The sequence below is a fragment of the Biomphalaria glabrata genome, chromosome 15 (assembly GCF_947242115.1).
Source record: "Biomphalaria glabrata chromosome 15, xgBioGlab47.1, whole genome shotgun sequence".
Taxonomy (NCBI): domain Eukaryota; kingdom Metazoa; phylum Mollusca; class Gastropoda; family Planorbidae; genus Biomphalaria; species Biomphalaria glabrata.
In genome coordinates this window covers 6,827,592-6,848,434 of record NC_074725.1, presented here as the reverse complement: position 1 = coordinate 6,848,434, position 20,843 = coordinate 6,827,592, and the positions used below count along the sequence as shown (strand labels likewise).

Sequence of the window (20,843 nt, the reverse complement as noted above, 5' to 3'; positions counted from 1 at the left end):
CTTTAGTGCATCTTTACATTATCATTGAGAATGCACATAAATAATTTGAATGTGTCTTCAATGTTGTTTGTGGAACAAGTGTGTAGTCTATTAAGATATACGCGTTACAGGAAGAAACACAGAAGTCTCCCATGTTGTTTTTTTTAAAGTATGTTGTATAATTAGATTTTAATCTAATTTGTATTAGTATAATACATTCACTAGATGTATGTTTAAAAGTTACATTCGTATCTTTCTAGAGACAATTACTTCTGTGTTGGTGCTGGAAGTTGTTTTTCTTCTCAAGGACGAGCAGAAGTGCTCGATTTTTTCAGCATTTTTTTTTTTTAATAATATTAGATACTTTTAAAATTAATACTTTGCTCCAATGTACAGTTCTCATATAACTTTTCTTGTTACTTAAGATATTACCAACCAAGTACATTGCATTTAAATCATTATTTCAGAACATACCTAAGATAGGGGATTAAATGATTATCTCAGAACAGACATAAGATAAGGGACTAAATGATTATTTTAATTAGACCTAAGATAAAGGATTAAATTATTATTTTGGAACAGACATTGGATAAAGGACTAAATGATTATTTTGGAACAGACCTAAGATAAAGGAGTAAATGATTATTTTGGAACAGACCTAATAAAAGATTAAATAATTATTTCGGAACAGACCTAAGGAAAAAGATTAAATGATTATTTTGGGAAAGACCTAAGATAAAGTAAGTACAAAGAAATGAAATGCGACTATATGTCTACTTGTCTGATATAATAAATGTCTTTAATTTGTTTTTTACAACAGAAACATGAAGAGAATTATAACCAATAAATATATAGGCTAGATTAACACCATTAGTAAAAATGCCTAAGTTTAGAGACATATGCCAGGGTAGGACAGGATTATTCACTGCTTGAATGGAAGTTCTGCAAATCTGTAAAAACTGAAAAAAGTTTTAAAAACATTTTTCTTCAATTCATGTATATTCTGATTTTTTCCATTAAAGAATATATCTTCTCCAGAAGTATAATGGAATCAGTCAAAAGTTGGAAATGAAACTAGAGAAGAAAGTGAATGCACAACTTACAAACAGTTTTTTTTTTTCTAGTTAGTTGCTCTCCTAGTCACTAATGGGGATTTTTTAATTAAAATCCCTTTACCTAGCCCAAATCTATTTGCACTATCTTCTTCCTTAAGCTAAAACTTAATGCAACAATTACTTTTCATCTACTCAATAAATATAATATGCATATTTTATGCACCTTAGATAAATCCTTTTTTAAAAGAGAATAGGCAGCTTACACAGTTTGTTATATTTGTGCGAAGAGCAGCGTAGGCAATAGTAAGTGTATAAAGCAAGTTGTGAGAACTTGTGTGACACAAACTCCTTTTGATGTCTTTTAATAAGAATAATAAATATAGAATATACAATTTAGGCTGATTTTTTTTTTACACTTTCCCTGCTTTGCAGTTGTTGTTGTTTTTTTCAGTTTTTTTTATTTCTTCTCCTTGTTTTCTGTCAAAGTGCTTCATTTGTTCTATCCTGTTGTTCTTCATAACAAGCAGACACCAGATGTGAAACATGAAAATGTATTAATAAAACTTTCCCATTATTTTCTTTCACAATTGGCAATGTGGATGCTTATATGTATAATTTTTTATTTATTTCAAATATCATACTTTGGATGCTTTTTAGCTATATTCTTTTTTTCCCCAGTATTTGTATACTAGAATGTAAATGAAAGTCTGTTGTCAAAGGTGCTTGGCTTTTCTTCAGATGTACTTGAGCTTAGAGAAATAGACAAGAGATGAAATTAAGAATGAAATGACACTCATTTCATTAGAGCATAAGGTATTGCCCTCAGATTCAAAGGTTAAGTATGTGTGCAGTATTTCATGTGACCACGCAAACCCAGTTGAAACATTCATATTTTGCTACATCTAAAAGAGACAAATATGTTTTTCCATCCGCGATCTGTTTATTATATGAAACACTTCTAGGCTTTCGCTAAGTATTTTTACACATGTATTAACTGAACTAAAACATAAATTAAATATTCGTAAACAACTTTTTTTTTTTTTTTTTTTTTTTTTTTTGCTTGCACCATAAACTTCTTTTACTATTTAAGTTGATGTCAATTTAGGTGTTCTATGGGCTATAGTTTATTGTCTTTGAAAGTTGTCTTTCCCTTATCACATTTATAGAATAGTACATAACAGATGAGGGGCACAGTGAATTTATTTTTTTTGATCATTTTTTTCTTCAGTAGGAACTTAAAAGAGTTTTAATTATATACATTTATTGTCCATGCCAACCAGATATCATGAACATATCACTTATTCATTATCAATTGATCTGTTCTTAGGATTGCAAATGTATTCTTGAAACATTTTTTTTCATCCCAGCTATTCAAGCAATAACATGTTACTCAATACATAGGAATCACATGATTTCCTTTTATTTTCTTAGACTTTGGCAAGCATTTAGTATTAATTTTAAAAAAATAAAAATAATCAACAGCTTTTCAACTAGTTTCAAGAGTTGAAAAGTTACTATAAATAATGTCTTAATAGACAATGCTACTGTAGCAGCAATCACACTACAAAGCTATATAACATTTTATTTGATAAGGTTGGGGGGTAAAGCAATTTACAATAAAATTATTAAGTTATTAAGAATGTAGTTATTTTACTATGTAATAAGATTCTGTGCATTCATCTCTTTTATACCTTTGTTATCAGTTTATATACACATGGATCTCATCTAAAGAAGCTCTCTGTATGTTTATTTTGTTTTTTTAAATTAGTATTTTTATTGCGATATCGTTTAGATTAAGCATAAGTTATGTTATATATGTACATTCTTATCGTTAAAGTATTAAGCCATTTTAATAATTTTTGTGTTATTTATCTTATCTTATAAAATACAGACATTACTTCAAAAGAGAACATATGTGGTAGTATACTAATGGTAAGCTAGTGAGGTGCATGTTATACAATTAACATTTTTTTTTCAAAGTACCAGTAACTGTGAAGCTCTAGCTATAGTAAAAAAAAATCATATTTAATGGTATTTTTTTACAATGTTTATTGAATTTTAAAAATTTATTTGTAGAAGTTGAGCAAATGTTATGGACTGTTAATATAGTGTGTTATTAAGCTATACATAGGCAGCTTAATAGATACATGCATTTAATGTTTGGTGCTGTCAGAGTTTATCATTTTATTGTTTAATATCCTTTTATTATAAAGAGGAGTTCAGAATTCTTCTGTTCTTCTAAATTATGGGTATTCCTTTAAAAATTTGAATTGATTCATGCTTATACAAGTGTGGATCAAGTTCATATACTGTAAATGTAAAATGACTTTTTCATATGCTTATATGTCATGTTTTAACAGCTACTTTAATATTTTATAGAAAAATTAAATAAATTGATTTTACACTCGAAACATATAACTGGTCCGTACGTATACTTATAGCTTTAATTATATAGAACATTAATAAACCACAAAGATTATAAAGCAACATTTTTTAAAAATACTTTTTAATGAATCTTTACCACGCCATAAACTAAACAACTGAAATACTTTCAACATCTCTAAATAGTGACTATACTATTAAAATGTCACTGTACAACAATATCACTGAAGGCCTACACCATTACCATGAACAACAATTCAACAATAATTGTGAACATAAATCATTTATTTCCATATCCACCACCTGTAATCATGATGGCAAAGAAAATTAAATTTTCTTTTTGGAGTGTTTCACCTTTGCTATTTTCTTTTTAAAGAGCGCAAGAATACTAGATATATCTATTTTCCTTTTCTGTGGTCTGAAACTCTTTCGTGATCTTATTTGAGCTTTGCTTATCAGCCTTCGTCTCCCTGATTCTAGAGGCTTTTCATAATAATAGAATCTTTTGCCGATTGGTCTGCTCTCGTTCTGTGCAGGTTGTATTTTGTCACTTGATGCTTCATTCATTTCTCCAGATGTGTTCTTTGTGGATGCATTGAAATTGGGTTGATTTTGGTCTGATGGAGTTATGGTGGAGCTAGGTGTCCGTCTGTTGGAACAAACGCTGAAGACAAGAAAGATGACTAGAATGAAAACATTTCTTATTAGAATTATAAAGTAGAAACACTGGTTCTCTTAAACTGTGCTATACATTTTAAGACTTGAAGAGCTCTGCTCTATCTAATTTTAACAAAGCTTATGTCAACTTCCTCTGTAAGTTTGTCTGTCTGTCCGTCTGGTCCATGTTTTGTCTCACATTTCTCGAAACAAGTAACAACTTTGCACAATTATTCATTGAACCTGACAGGACTTGAAACAATAAAAAAAAATTAACTAATTAGTTAATTAATTGTTGGTGATTAATTATTTTGTTTGATATCGAAATAAGGGGAATAAATACTACCTAATGAGAGATGTGAATGTATATATGGATTTAATCCCCATATTATGTTTTGACGTTTCGTTGTACTCTCACTTCTCATTCTCGGATCACGTTTAAATTTGCATGGCTATTCATAGTCGATGACAATACACGAATGTGTCCAAAAATTAACCAATGAAATAATCATTTAGCAATAATTAATTTTGTTTACATAGCAAAAAAAGGAAGCTAAACGCTGTTATTTTTAAATAAATGGCTGTAATTAGCAGTTATTTCCCTTACATACGCGTCTTTTTCTACCCCTGAGAGACCCATTGGGTCACGGGGGAACACACACACACACACACCAAATATACGTTTATGTGAATGTCTACTTCATTTTCAAAGTAATTTTTACCATCCATACCCAGTAGCCCATCAAATTGAACACAAGGGAAGCAACTATTATATAAATGTTTTCTTATTACTGAATACTATCCCTTTTGCATATTATATGGCAACCTCCATGCGAAGTTGGAATCGCAGATTACGAATCAATTCAGTTATTTAATTACCGCTTTATACAAGGTAAGACACAATCTTTATGTTATTATTATATATCTAAATAAAGTATTTAATGATTATATATAATATTCGATACACTCGTTGCTGAAACTATCTAGAAATAATTGTTTTAAAAGTTATAGCTCATGAAAATAACAGCATTGAGGAAATGATGGTTCCCTTTAAAGGAAAGTTCAGCAAGCTTAAGCAGTTTGTAAAGGGTGTTGGTGTTGGTCCTGATGTAGCTTAGTTCTACTTTCTCACAGAATGAGCCAGATAAGCCATCCCTTAATTACAAAATATTTGAGGACAATATCCTTACAACTGTGCCTCTCTTATAAGATGTGCAGAAAAAAAAGGCATTCATAATATTGTTATAAACCTGGTGGTGGCACAGATGGGGGTAGTGGTGTGTGTGTAGTCAGCCGACGCAAATCGCCCCAGGCCAGCGCTAGACGAGCGGTCAACCGTGACGAGTTACGACTGTCAGCCGAGACGAGTGTCAACACGGCGGTTCGGGAAGGATCGACGGCGGTCCGGGAAGGATCGACGTCGTGAACAGAGCTCAGGAGCGTCACGAGAGTTGTAGTCACCTGACCACCTAGAAACGTCGAGCGGCGTTCTGTCCGGTTCGAGAAGGCCAGTAGGGACCCTATATAAGAGCGGAGGCGACGCAGTCAAGACGGTTGAGAAAAGGGGCTCAATACAGCAAGGTTCACGACAGAAGGTTCAGAAAGGAGGTTTACGACAGAAGGTCCACTACAGTCCCGTCGACTACAGCACAGTTCAGCGGTGTGGTTCTGTACGGAGCATTACGACGGTTCAGTGCGGAGTACTGTCAAGTATAGTTGAGACGGCTGGCGTCTTGATCTTGGTCTGCGATCGAGTCCGACACAACGAGCCTAGTGTGTGAAGTCAGTCCCGAACTGTTGAACCCAGTGCAAGCCCGGAACGAGACGGAGAGGCCAGTGCAAGACTTGATACGGCGGAACGGTGTTATCGGAGAGATATTTGTTATCGCAGAGCTATTTGTACTGTTCTACGTGCTGCCAATTGTACAGTATTGGCTGTTATTTATGGACATTAAACCTTTACGTTATTTTGGAGCCCTGACTTGTCAAGTTCTTTAAGTTGGTGGTGTATGGTGCAGTTTGCAGAGAGCCTGGATAGTGAGATTCGTAACAATATATTGACACAGACCCAATCGTTTTCCTGTCATTTTACTCCTTTCCGAGAATAATATGAAAAAAAAAAAGGTTGTGGCCCAATGGATCAATGTGTTGAAAAGTCTACCAAGATAGTAGCTGTCCGTTGGTATGACACAAAAGCTGTCAATATGCTCTCAACTTTGAGTGGTGTTGAACCAAGCAAATCTGTCAACACATATGGAAAAGCTAAGGCGTAGTTCTTCACAACTGTTTCATTGCCAAGCATTCATTTCACATAAGATCAAAACGTTGGTATTTGTAGGATATTTTCACAGACCATACGCATGATGTATGATAATGCTTGGCTCTCTTATCGTCAGGCATGTCAGCTCAAAGGAATGCCTAAAAAGATGTGTTGAACCAACGCAGCTTCCAAACAAAACTGCCATCTCTTTTGATTAATTTACATGCGCAAACACACACACACAAAAACCCAACTTGGAAGACCATCTTTAGAAGATACAACTGAAGGCCCATCAAGAAAGAAATCTGCCTTAAGACCTATGCCTGAACCAGAAGTCAGAAAAGATGGCTTTTTCCACTTCCCCATAAAAACGGAAGATCGCCAGCAAGGTGTGAAGCGTGAAGACAAACATTTGTGAGAAGTGCAAAGTGTATCTGTGCTCAACAGTGCAAAGAAATTGTTTTAGAAGTTTTATGTTTCTTAAATACAATTTTCTAACATTCTAAATTATTTTTTATAAAATTTTCATTCATGAAATATAAAATTAAACCAACAAAGCCCAGCGGGTCACCCGTGGAACAAAGGTTGCCTGAGCTAGCTAGGAAAACCAGTGGCTTGGCAGAATTTAAGTCATTGGTTAATATGCATGACTGAATGCATGACGCGTCGGACGTAATCATCTTATTTTTTGAATTAACGTCTGTATTATATAAGATAAGAAGATATTGACTGAATGTTTGTGTGTGTTCTTATTCCTAGTTTTTAGCAGGAGTGTATACTCGACGTTTTCTCTCTCCCGTCAGGGTTATTTATCTCCAGGTAACACCATTCTATTGATGACCTTATTCTAGGGCTAAGCACTGACAGTTCTTCCCAACCTATTGGTCGAACCTTACTTTTAAATAAATACTTAGCAAAATATTGTATTTATACAGTGGCGTACCTAGGGTGGGGGAGAACTTGACAATCCCTACGAGCCCCCACTTAAGGGGGCCCCCCAAATGAGTGTTCGAAATAATATGCAAAATGCAGGAGCCCCCAAAGAGGTCCAGCCCCCGGTCCCACAAATGATGGTAAAGTCCTAGCTGCGCCACTGGTACCGAGTATATGCAAAAACACAATTCTGGCATAGGCTACGAATCAATAACATTGTCATATACATAAGGAATTAATTAAATATATTAATCCAGTATATTTATTACATAAGCACTAAAGCTGAGTAGACCAGACCGAAAGGGTGCGTGCTGGCAGCTTATTCGTATGGAACAGGCCGTCCTAGCTCAGTACCGAGTCGGTCACTGTCCAATAAGTGTTTTTTTCGGACGGCTCAGAGAGTATTACGACACACGGTGTCGCCACTGCATAGAAGACGTTGAAACAATAGAACAATAGACCACATTCTTTATGAACGCCGCGTTCTGCACGAAGGACGATCGGGACAAGGATTTGAAAGAGTGAGAACTGGTTCGTGTGCGGCATTAGGGCTGTCCTTGTACGGGGGCAAGGCGATCTTAAACTCACTACCCGCTTCCTTTCATGTGCTATAAGGGAGTAATTCTTACCATGGTTCGTTATTAATGGGGGTTTCTTTGATTCTGGTTTTGTGATGATTACATTTATTGCAATCACTGGTATATTCTAATGTGAATTTCTCGAAGCTTCTAAATCTAGATAAATAATCTAGGCTACATGAATTCTAAAAGAAAGAAATGAATGTTCTTACCCAGTCATAGCAATGTACAGAACACAGACAAGGAGGGCACGGGCCATTCTTTTGTTGCTGTGTATTCTGCAAATATCAAGAGTCTACATAATATGTTTTAAGAAGAGGCTTTAACATTTTTATGGAGAGTTTGAAACTAATTTTGGATATTGCACTGAGTAAAGGCCAAAATCTTAGGGAAAAGAACATTCTAGTCTTTTCCAGTGGTGACAAAGTGCTTGGCTTCCGAACCGAGGGGGGCTCGAGTTTGAATCCATTGGAAGACTGGGATATCAGTGGGGATATTTAGGCCTCCACTGAGTCGATCTAACTCTACTGAGTACATGACTTAAGTTGTGGAAGACTGGGATATCAGTGGGGGCTTCACTGAGTCCATCTAACTCTACTGAGTACATGACTTAAGTTGTGGAAGACTGGGATATCAGTGGGGACTTCACTGAGTCCATCTAACACTACTGGGTACATGACTTATGTTTGGGAAGTTAAGTCTAATGGTCGTTGTACTGGCAACATGACACCTTCTTTCATAATCGACCATGGAAACAGATGAGCTTTACATCCTCTGCTCCCATAGATCACAAAAAGTATCTTCACTTTCAAGAGTTCATTGATACTTTAGTGGAATCGGTCTATAATCATTTTAGAAAACTTTCAAGTTTGAGTGATCTATGGTTATGTTGGTTTATAAGTTTAGGTTTTCAATGTTTTTTTTACACTCACTCTGTCTGTCTGTCTGGTAAAAAGTTTGAGCACGTTATTTCTCCCACACCCAATCTCGAATTAAGCTGAAATTTTGCACAATCATTTCTTTTACCTGAAAACACAAGAATCAATAATAAACAAGATTACAAAGAGCGTTTGTGTTACACAAACTCAGAGGCGGCCCCCGTCGAAGTCGGATCCCTGTCGGATCTGCATATTCGCAAATAATATTCAAGAGGTGATTTAATTTTGATGTTCAAAAGTAATAATGTTTCAAAGATTCATTTGCCGTAAATTTAAATTAAATAAAAAATAGTAGATTAGTTTTAGTATATTAAAACATTACAATATTGATCAAAACGTTTGGAAATGAAAATCTACACTTTTTTTTACACTTTAAGTTTAGAAATTGAAATTCTACATCATAATCTAGTCTATTTTAGTCTAAACTAGATCTAGACATTCTAGATCTAGAATCTAGAATAATTTTAATTATAATATAAATCCACATCTAGATATACTGTAATAAAAATCTAGATCTAGTTTAAAAAATCTAGATTAGATCTAAATCAAGATATCATTCCTTTTTAAAACGCGATTCGAGTCACATAACGAGGCTTAATAAACATTACTATACCGAGTTCTTTTTTCATTTCATTTGAAGAATTAATTCCATATAACGTCAGAGGGAAAAAAAACACTACGTCACACGGCCTAGCTAGACTAAAAATCGCCTTTATCATTACGTGTACGAGCCATTTATCGAGTGTTCATAGACTTTGGTGCACCGAGTGTGTTCTTTAAGCATTTCATTTAAAGAATTCATTCCATATGACGTCAAAGGAAAAAAAAAAACACTACGTCACACGGCCTAGCTAGAATAAAAATCGCCTTCATCATTACGAGCCATTTATCGAGTGTTCATAGACATTGGTGCACCGAGTGCGTTCTTTTAGCATTTCATTTAAAGAATTCATTCCATATGACGTCAAAGGAAAAAAAAACACTACGTCACACGGCTTAGTTAGACTAAAATATCTTTTCATTAATACGAGCAATTTTTCGAGGGTTAATAGACATTGGTGCACCGAGTGCATTCTTTTAACATTACATTTAATGAGTCCATTCATATGACGTCAAAGAAAAAAAATTCCATTACCTCACAATAGGCTAGTACCGGTTCCATAAAAAAAATGTCTTTATTTACACGAGATATTTAACGAGAGTTCATAGACATTGGTGCACTGAGTTCTAATAGAATTTATTTAAAAAGGATCAAAGCCGCATTGTTTTTGCGTTTTGTCTGTCAGTCGGTCTGTCCGTCATTTTGATATAAAAAAAAACAAAAAACTAAAAGTTATTAAAAATTGATTAACCTTTATTTTACGTTTCAAAACATCGCAATAATTTTTAGGTATGAACACAATTGAAAAGTTTATATAATAGATTGTTCCGGATGTTTGTATAAATAGTAAAAGAAAAAGAGAATTTCAGATAAATGTAATACCGTTAATTGAATTTTTTGGATGGTCTCGTATAAAAATTAGATGTACTACAGCCATGTGGAGAGATTTTCATACCTTACTTTGGTGTTTGGATTCTTTTTTCCTTAAAAATCGGAACATAATATTAACGATAATTAGATTTTATAATGTTATAGGTAGAACGTTAAATGTACTGTAAGAGAGTAGTGAGTTAAAATATTTTTCATAAAAATCCGTAAAAACATTATTTCGTAAATGAGAAGATTATTTGTTAATTAATTAGAAGAGGGAGTTCAAACAATTATTTGGCGTTAGTAGATTTTTAAATAAATTCGGAAATTTCTGGCGACGATTTGTAAGAAACGAAATCCGGAACTTTCTTTATCGATTACAAAACTTCTATGTTATGTTTTAGCAAGAAAATTAAATGTCTAAAAATTAATTTTCAGTAATCAATTCTAGTAAATTACTTTTTTTTAAAGCCCTGAACAACCTATTGTCGATATTTTTAAAATTTGTTTAAAGATGAAAATACGGAACAATTTGATATTGATAACCAAATTATAGTGACGCATTGTCAAATAATATAAGTGTAATATTAGTAAATTATGCGATTTCAAACAATCATTAGGCATAATTCATGCTTTATAAAACAATATCCGGAACATTTTTACACTTAATGAAATATAAGTCATATAGAGATTTTGATTTAGCATTAATATGCTATTTACATAAAAAACGGAACAACATATTATTGATAATGTGTTTTTCCAACGTTTAAGCATGGAAATTGACTGAAATATAAATTAGAAGAGCAAACAAACATTTGTTGGGGTTGATTAGTTTTGCCCCAAAAAATCCGGAACAATCAATTTTTAGATACTTAAAACTATTGAGATGTTACGGGAGGAACATTAAAGTGTAAACAGATTTTCAATAGCTTTTAGAGTTCTAGTTTTTTTAATCTAATCGTGACGGACAGACCAACAGAAAAAACGCACAAAAATAATCTTCTTTTATTTGGATGGGGGCACTAAACAAAAAATAAATAAAATCTGATTTTTTAAAAAAAGTTTAAGGAATTGGTTTAGCACCTGATCATGTAGCGACGCTACGCTACTGCACGAAAATCGCTGCATAAAAAGTCCATTTAAAAAAATGTGCGTGATATTTACATACAAAATGCATTATTAGCCTTTATAAACAAACAGAAATGTTTTCTTTTAATTTTAGCAGCTAGTTGACCAGAAAAAAACATCTTTAACTATTATTTATATTTGTTATAAACATTTCCTGTACATTTTAAAAATATATTTGACTTAGTGATACTGAAAATACACAAACATTGTCCATCTTTGTTAACATATTGTAACATTGCCTCCCTTACATTTACGTAATTGTTTTAGAATTGGTGTATTTTTATGAAAAAATCGCTTGCATAAGTAATTTTATAAATTAAACGGTTTGCTTTTAGAAAACCAAAAGTAGCCGTTGCACATAAACTTTTCAAGCCGCATTTAATGATGAAATAATATTTTTCATATCTCTTCTAGTTTTCGAGATCTGAGTGTGACAGACGGACAGACGGACATTTTGCACAAACCTAATAGCGGCTTTTTCCCCTTACGGGGGCCGCTAAAAAAAAAACAACAATTAGTTAATTATTTTGTTTGGTATTTTAAACAAGGGGGAAAATCGTACTTGACAGATATGATGGTATTAGTTGAATTAGTTCCCTTGATGAAACATTGACCAATGTACCCCCTTCTTCCCTCCTCCTTTCACAACAGGGCCAGACAAGTGATAGAATCATAGCGCATTGAGAAAGCTAAAAGTTATACAAAAACAATTGGTATTAATATTTCTATCGAACAGATTTATATGACTAGGCCTATATCATGTATAGTTACATGGCTAATCAAAATTAATTGATACAATTACACTTAGATCTAGTATAAGTTCGTTTTTTTTTTGTATAATTTTGTGTTTGTTTTTCTTTTGTTATGAATTCCAAGATGACTTTGAATTCAGATCGGATTATTGAAAAGCAGATCACACTCTCTGTTGTGTATTATCTACTGTAGTTTTCCTTGATTTTATTCTAAGTTTTTAAAAGATTTTTTCTTTGCGGCCTTCCTCTTTGCCTTGTTGCTTGAATCAGCAATATTTACTGCTTGCCTTCCATCCGACGCCATCTACTGCTACACAAGTGGATCTGTACTTAAGGACCCCCGGGAGAATTGATGTTCATCTCAAGAGAGAGAGAAATACTTCCTAAGACAAAGACTAAGACTAAGACTGCCTTGTTGATCCATAAGGAAATTTGTTGTGATTACAAGGACTCTTTTCTCATATAAAGACAGCACAACAGAAAGATACACATACATAAAACAGACACAACTTAAAGAATTCATTCAGCGATTACACACAGGCAGCTTGGTCCTTTTCATGTTTCAACGGCTAGAGTTGATGTAGTCTGATCGAGTAAGCTACGAACAAGTTTTTGTACCGCTCTGTTCTTGTCATGATTGAAAGTAGTCGCCCACTTCGTGACGACTTGACGTAGTTATGGTGGAGCTTTTTTCGATTTTACTTTAGAAATTTCTGTTCATACAATGAGTGAACTATAGAGTCTGGCATTCTGTAACATTTGAAAAACAAAAAAGCTCCGTGCTGCTTGGTGTGTTAGGAGGCTTCCTTCTTGGACCTGAGTTGTTGGTGCTATACGGCGGGATTCATGAAAACTTGGATTGGCTTTAAGGGAGAGCTGAATCCTAGAACTCGAATTTGTGTGGCAGAAGTGAGCCTTATCCTTGACAGTCGCTGTTAGTGTTAGTAGTTATCATCTATACATCATCTTGCATTGTCATCTAGCATCGCTCCTTCGTTAAAGTTGCCTACCTATGATTGAAAACGAACTTTAAAGTTTTAACATTCATATAATTAACAAATAGATCTATTTAGTGTCTTACCCCAGGAGACCCTCCTGCCACTCAATTAGCACTAGGAAATGTTTCTTTAAGAGACACACATATAATTAGAAACCATCTGTAGTGTATTGTCGATGTCTCTTGCCTACGGATTATTTCATGCGTTTTGTTATATAAGATTCAGCTTTAGCAATATGTAATTAACCTCGGATTTCAAAGGATTTCTTGTCCCAGACAAAGTTTGATTACAGAGCTCAGGTTTTAAGCGCATTTGGATAGTCCATTGCATCTATATTTTTTTATATCGTTTAGACATCATCATACAAAAGCTGATTTATAATCTTTGACTTGGTTATCGGTCAATTTAGCTAAGCAAGCAATTTTGTATTTACCAATTCAACTAAAATCTCAGAGGACATGGCTTAAGATGATGAAATCATGCTTCAAATCAGGGTCGGATTTTCGGAAATGAAGACATTGAAGCCTCCAAAAGGGGGTTTCCATAACTATTTTTTTTTAACATGCATACTTCACATGAGAGATGGGGATCGAACCCAACTTTCAAAGTTTGGGTTCGGTTCGGTCAGATTTAAGTTTGGTTTCGGTTCGGTCAGATTTAAGTTTGGGTTCGGTTCGGTCAGATTTAAGTTTGGGTTCGGTTCGGTCAGATTTAAGTTTGGGTTCGGTTCGGTCAGATTTAAGTTTGGGTTCGGTTCGGTCAGATTTAAGTTCCGGTTCGGTTCGATGACGAGTATATTTCTGGTTCGGTTCGGTCAGGTCTAAAGTTCCAGTTCGGTTTCGGTTCGATGTTATGAAATTAGGTCATAGCAAAATTAGGTACATGTAATAATGTTTAATTCAATTATTAATTAGATAAAACAGCTGTGTGAAACCTTATTCGGCCGGTGGGCCATTTTAAATTCTAAAAATCGTTTTGCGAGCCACATTACAGAAGAAGTACAAAAAAAACATCACATAAAAAAATAAAGATTGTTTTTTTAGAAATCCGTGGATATAATTTAGAAAATTGTCCCTTTCAGACCTAACAATCTATAGGGCAGATGATATACAAGTCATCTATTTCTGTGGTCCACTGTTAGCATGGGTGTCATGTGACCATCACAACGACCAACCACCATTGCTTTTCCCCAACTAATGTCAGGTACCCATTAGAGCTTGGTGGATTCAGTGACGCCCAAAAGATCCCAAAATTAAAAAGCCCTATCTTCACTAGGATTCGAAACCAGGACCCCTTGTTCGGAAGTCACGTGCTTTATCATTCAGCCACGGCGCCTCCAGTATGTTCATTAGTTGTATTTTTTTTCCGGAGATATGTTTCTTGTACCCTAGAATAAGGGGAATTTTGAGGTGGCTAGTGATTAAGCGTTTGGCTTCTGAACCTGGGGTCCTGGGTTTGAATCTCGATAAAAACTAGCATCATGACACCTTGCTCGTTAACCATTGGCCAAAGAAACAGATGACCTTAACATCATCTGCCCTATAGATCTTAGGGTCTGAAAGGGGAACTTTACTTACTCCAAACTAAGTTACTTCAGACATAGTGAGTTGACATGAGATACCCCCCCCCCCCCCCCTTTGCCAGCTAGAGGATCTGAAAAAATGACTCTGAATTCTGGACTTCAAAATGCTTTTTCTTAGGTGTCAACAGCACAAACTCCTGCTCCCCTTCTAACAAAAAAAATGCATGCCACATATCAATGTGTGAAGTGATTTAATTGAAGGAGGGTTCAACTTTAAATACCCATAAAATTTTTTAACTTAATTTGCTTTAGCTTTTCTCGGGGATAGGCTTTAAATCTCATAGATGTACTTTATTAATAGAGCCCTGCGACTGGCAGGAAAGCAGGGGCTGGGGAAGTTGGAACCTCAAGACACCATATGCTACGCCCACGGAATTTGGTATTTGTAGTTTTGCTTTATTTTTTTTTTATTGGAAGGGGTCAACCCCCCCCCCACACACACACACACATCCGTAGAATTTGGTGACTAGTTTGGCATAGCTACTGCTTGAATTCACTGTATTATGGGGGCTCTACTACTTTTATTTTGTCGTCTCTGGCTAATCTCATATAGGCCTAATTTGCTTTCTCGGAGTTTTGCTTGAATCCTCCACCGAATGGTAGGGGAACCGATTAGCGTATAAAGTATTATCGCTGTGGGGATTTATTTGGGTTTAGGGTTGAACCCTTGACTTCCACCCATCTTCCCAATAAGCGCATGCATAATAGCCCTGAGATTTAGATATAAATCTAGATTTAGTTTAGATCACGGCTAGGTTTTATCATCGTTTTTCGTCTGCTTTGATAGATTAAGCTTGTCTTTTATTATATGTCTTAAACCGATTATCTGTTGGATATGTAATTGACTAATTAAAACCGTGGCTGACTAGTGAAAACCGCTGGGCTAACTATCAACGAGTTTCGAACCCAACTTGAAAGCATTGTGTTTGCTAAGTACCTAAATCTCAACTTATCTGCGCATGTGGTCCTTTCTGGGGCATAGGCCACCAACCAGCTTCCTCCAGGCATCACGGTTCTGGGCGAGCCTCTCCAACCGTCCCCACGTCTTGCCCATCTGCTTAACATCTGCTTCCAAATCGCGGCGCCATGTATTCCTTGGCCGTCCCCTCTTCCTCTTTCCTTGGGGGTTCCAGGTTAGGGCTTGCCTTGTTATGTTGGATGCAGGCTTGCAAAGGGTGTGTTCTGTTTATCTAAACTTTCAATGCATCATTACATTGATCTAGATCTGTTTGTATGTTCTGTTTATCTAAACTTTCAATGCATCATTACATTGATCTAGATCTGTTTGTATGTTCTGTTTATCTAAACTTTCAATGCATCATTACATTGATCTAGATCTGTTTGTATGTTCTGTTTATCTAAACTTTCTATGCGTCATTACATTCATCTAGATCTGTTTGTATGTTCTGTTTATCTAAACTTTCAATGCATCATTACATTGATCTAGATCTGTTTGTATGTTCTGTTTATCTAAACTTTCTATGCGTCATTACATTGATCTAGATCTGTTTGTATGTTCTGTTTATCTAAACTTTCAATGCATCATTACATTGATCTAGATCTGTTTGTATGTTCTGTTTATCTAAACTTTCTATGCATCATTACATTGATCTAGATCTGTTTGTATGTTCTGTTTGCCTAAACTTTCTATGTATCATTACATTGATCTAGATCTGTTTGTATGTTCTGTTTATCTAAACTTTCTATGCGTCATTACATTGATCTAGATCTGTTTGTATGTTCTGTTTATCTAAACTTTCAATGCATCATTACATTGATCTAGATCTGTTTGTATGTTCTGTTTATCTAAACTTTCTATGCATCATTACATTGATCTAGATCTGTTTGTATGTTCTGTTTATCTAAACTTTCTATGCTTCATTAAATAGATCTAGATCTGTTTGTATGTTCAGTTTATCTAAACTTTCTATGCACTACGATATAGATCTAGATCTGTTTGTATGTTCAGTTTATCTAAACTTTATATGCATCATTAAATAGGTCTAGATCTGTTTGTATGTTCAGTTTACCTTAACTTATCAAAGTTGTATGAAATATATAAAGCTTGTCTTCGAGCGCGAAGATTAAAGAGGAGTAAAGTATTTCACGTCACAACGCAGCCCCAGACTTGACCTACATATTTTTGCCACATCCTGATAGAAGTAGATCTATCTGTTCCGTAGTCAGGGAAGTTGTTCAAACACGGCTTTTCAACATACCGTTTTTTTATTATTATTATTATTTCATTCTTTAATCATAAGGCAAGGTATGTACGCCATTAGAAACCGGAAGCATTTTGTTGTTTTAACCCACCGGTTTCAGAGTTAGAGTGGAACCCAAAGCCCCAACTGAACGCCCCCTTCTCGTTTCACACACTACATTTAGTTTTGGTTTGTGTCCACTAAAAATATCATTTTGTTTGTATTAATTACAATCGTTTAATTGTATCTCTTATGAATGTCCTCCACTACCAAACTATATTTATTACAGCCTGTGAATTATAGAACACATGAATGTATAATAATAATAATAATAATCTTTATTGTCCGTAAGGAAATTAGTCTTACAATTTGTGCATTACACCAAACAAAACATTGTAACTAGAAAAAAAAAACCAAAGTGTACATTCACACCAGACTCACTCATAATTTACATGTGAAAAGTTTATATCAAATTGTTTCTATTTAATGATTTGATTGCCAGGGGAACAAAAGAGTGTTTGTGTCTATTTGTCTTTGCTATCGGTGTCTTGTATCTCTTGTGTGATGGTAAAATCACGAAATCCTGCCCCTTTACCTTACTTTGGCAAGCTAATCGTAAAGGGTCCAACTTACTGCCAAGATCATTCAGAAGAAACATTTGAACCAGTTTTTCTAAACATTTAGACGCAATGGAACTAAACACATCCGTCTACAGCAGAAAATAATTTCCATACGAAGGAAACAAGAGACTTACATTCTGCGGAGGAAGAACGTAATTAAAACAAAATGGACAGCTAACTAGAAGTATTGAAAGAGATTTGATACAAAATGGACAGCTAACTAGAGGTATTGAAAGAGATTTGATACAAAATGGACAGCTAACTAGAGGTGTATTGAAAGAGATTTGATACAAAATGGACAGCTAACTAGAGGTGTATTGAAAGAGATTTGATACAAAATGGACAGCTAACTAGAGGTGTATTGAAAGAGATTTGATACAAAATGGACAGCTAACTAGAGGTATTGAAAGAGATTTGATACAAAATGGACAGCTAACTAGAGGTGTATTGAAAGAGATTTGATACAAAATGGACAGCTAACTAGAGGGATTGAAAGAGATTTGATACAAAATGGACAGCTAACTAGAGGTGTATTGAAAGAGATTTGATACAAAATGGACAGCTAACTAGAGGTATTGAAAGAGATTTGATACAAAATGGACAGCTAACTAGAGGTATTGAAAGAGATTTGATACAAAATGAACAGCTAACTAGAGGTGTATTGAAAGAGATTTGATACAAAATGGACAGCTAACTAGAGGTATTGAAAGAGATTTGATACAAAATGGACAGCTAACTAGAGGTATTGAAAGAGATTTGATACAAAATGAACAGCTAACTAGAGGGATTGAAAGAGATTTGATACAAAATGAACAGCTAACTAGAGGGATTGAAAGAGATTTGATACAAAATGAACAGCTAACTAGAGGTGTATTGAAAGAGATTTGATACAAAATGAACAGCTAACTAGAGGGATTGAAAGAGATTTGATACAAAATGAACAGCTAACTAGAGGTATTGAAAGAGATTTGATACAAAATGAACAGCTAACTAGAGGTATTGAAAGAGATTTGATACAAAATGGACAGCTAACTAGAGGTATTGAAAGAGATTTGATACAAAATGGACAGCTAACTAGAGGGATGGAAAGAGATTTGATACAAAATGGACAGCTAACTAGAGGTATTGAAAGAGATTTGATACAAAGATCCACTACCACGGATTGAGATATTATTTTAAAAAAATGTCTCAGTCCTATTTCGCTTAGTCGACATCAGTGACGTTCAATTTATCGCCATTGACATCATTTTGTGGTCTGGGAATCTTGGAATTAAAACCGTAGGCCGTGAAGGTCCCAGTTAACGGCTGTTAGAGACTTTCGCAGCGTTTACATGTGTCGTCACGAGAAGGCCAGAACCAGCAATGTCACAAGGCTGTATACCACTTTGATGTCCAATCAATCACATCCAACTCTGTACAATTTAAAACACATAACACTGACAGTACAGATGCTTCACAGTTGAACACCACGCCAACATTTTAACTCTTGTACTGAGTTATCAAATTCTACTGGCCTCAATAGATTAGCACTGTGTTCTCGACTGACTGGCCTCGTTGTACCGGTTCGGCTCGTAAATAGTGACTTCGTCTCGTACTCACCAGGTGTCTTGACTCTACTCGGAACTGAACGGTCCTAACTGCGCCGTACGGAACCACACTGCACTAGATAGCACTGAACCGTCTAAACCAGTGATGCCCGTGACGTGCCATACGGCCCGCCGAAACGTCGGCACAAAAATATAGAAAATCTTCACCCCCGCCCCCCCCAAAAAAAAAGTTCAAAATGTATCTTTACCACGTTAGGTTATTTACTATATTTTCATGGATTACTATTAAGGCATTTAACAATTGTGCGTTCATGAAATAGAACTATAGTATCTATTAGGAAAAGTGGACAGATCTTTACTTTTGTTTTAGAACATGATATCATTGCTAGCCAACATGTTTGTTATAAAGAATGTGAGACTGTTTAAAAAAAAACTTACCCCATTTTTTGAAGTGTAAAGAGAAAATTCAACTCTCCCAATACTTCAATGTAAGTACTAGATCCTCAGGTTTGAAATAAAAATAGTTTTTCAGGTCAATTTCATTACGTTTTTGTATCTTTTCCATGTGGCCCGCGACACTAGCGTTAGAAAAAAAAATGTTTTGTAGATTGAATCAATGGCGGATCCAAGGGGGGAGGGGAAGGTAAGGGCGATTGCCCCCCTCCTCACTCGGCCGACCCCCCACCCTAAGGGGGTGCGGACAAATTTTAGTAAAGAAATCACACAATTTGTATACGAATGTATTAGTTATGTTAATAATATACACTCATTATTTATGTTTCAACCAAGTTTTATATTTCGCCTCCCCCCCCAGTATGTTGGCCGATTTGGTAGGATGGGGAGGTGGCGATGGCATCAGTCCTGCCCCCACCACCATAAACTTTCGAGTGGGGGGGCGGTCCAATTCATTTGTAGAAATCAAAGCTTGTTAATAGAATCAATTAAATATCTATATAATTAAAACTTGCTATTGATATTTAAACCGATCTTTATATTATATCGTTCCCCTGTTAGCCGATTGGGCGGGGTGGGGGGGGCGGCAATACATCTACTGCCCTTCCAACCTAAACCCTTTGAAAGGGTGGGTCCTAATTTTTATTAGAAATCATTGTTTGTGATCAAAATTAGTTAAATTACAATGTAATTTTTATATTATACACTTCTGGTATCTTAGCCTATTCGGTGAGATGGGGGGGGGGGGGCGATTGCTTCTGCTGCCCTCCCTACTTTAGCCCTCTAAATGGGGGGAGGGGCGCTCCTCTTTTTATGGACAAATCATAGTTTGTGAATAAAATTGGTTGAGTATCTAAATAATATAAGCTAAATATAGTTGCTCTAACGCATTTGTATATTATAATCTCAAATTTTATCATTAGTAAATATAAAATGAAAAAGGGTTGTACCAGGTGGGAGGCATGCAATCGCCTTCCGCCCATTGGACAAACCAATACTTTTTTTTTTTTTTGTAATTTAGTTAAGAAATTACAAAATTAAAAAAAAGTGTCAATAATACAATTTATAAATGCTACAAATTAAATTATTTTATCGAGTCGCCCCACCCCAAGTCTTTAATACCAAATGCAATCATTAGTAGAAATTATAAAAAGGAGCGAGGATTAAACATTGTTACTCTACTGCCCCCTCCAGAAAAAATTACGTTTTAAACAAAAAAAAAATTAAATATGGCGAGAGAGTTTATGTAATTGCATACGAATTTATCTTAGTTATTTTAAGAAAGACTTTGTTTTGGAAAATTTTGAAT

The 20,843-nt window shown here is 35.0% G+C and overlaps 1 protein-coding gene across 2 annotated transcripts; it reads right to left on the bottom strand.

Moving 5' to 3' along the window:
* Nucleotides 1-3,519: 3,519 nt before the first annotated feature.
* Nucleotides 3,520-19,603, bottom strand: LOC129923199 (uncharacterized). Of its 2 annotated transcripts, none has more exons than XR_008775129.1 (3): nucleotides 13,215-13,435; nucleotides 8,057-8,122; nucleotides 3,520-4,080 (listed from the first exon to the last, which is right to left on the bottom strand). XR_008775129.1 is itself a non-coding variant. In XM_056013215.1 (3 exons), exons 1-3 carry the CDS (start codon nucleotides 19,522-19,524, stop codon nucleotides 3,744-3,746), a joined length of 408 nt encoding a protein of 135 aa, XP_055869190.1. In that variant the 5' UTR covers nucleotides 19,525-19,603; the 3' UTR covers nucleotides 3,520-3,743. The 2 variants fall into 2 exon arrangements, 1 of the variants encoding a protein (XP_055869190.1); XM_056013215.1 differs by lacking the exon at nucleotides 13,215-13,435 and adding an exon at nucleotides 19,520-19,603.
* Between the last annotated feature and the right edge of the window lie 1,240 nt (nucleotides 19,604-20,843).

What these genes read in the sequence shown, in the direction of transcription:
- LOC129923199 (XM_056013215.1), bottom strand. An exon ending in CTGTACATTGCTATGACTGG is followed by an intron (nt 4,081 to 8,056) that starts GTAAGAACATTC and finishes TCTTGTCTTCAG; the next exon opens with CGTTTGTTCCAACAGACGGA.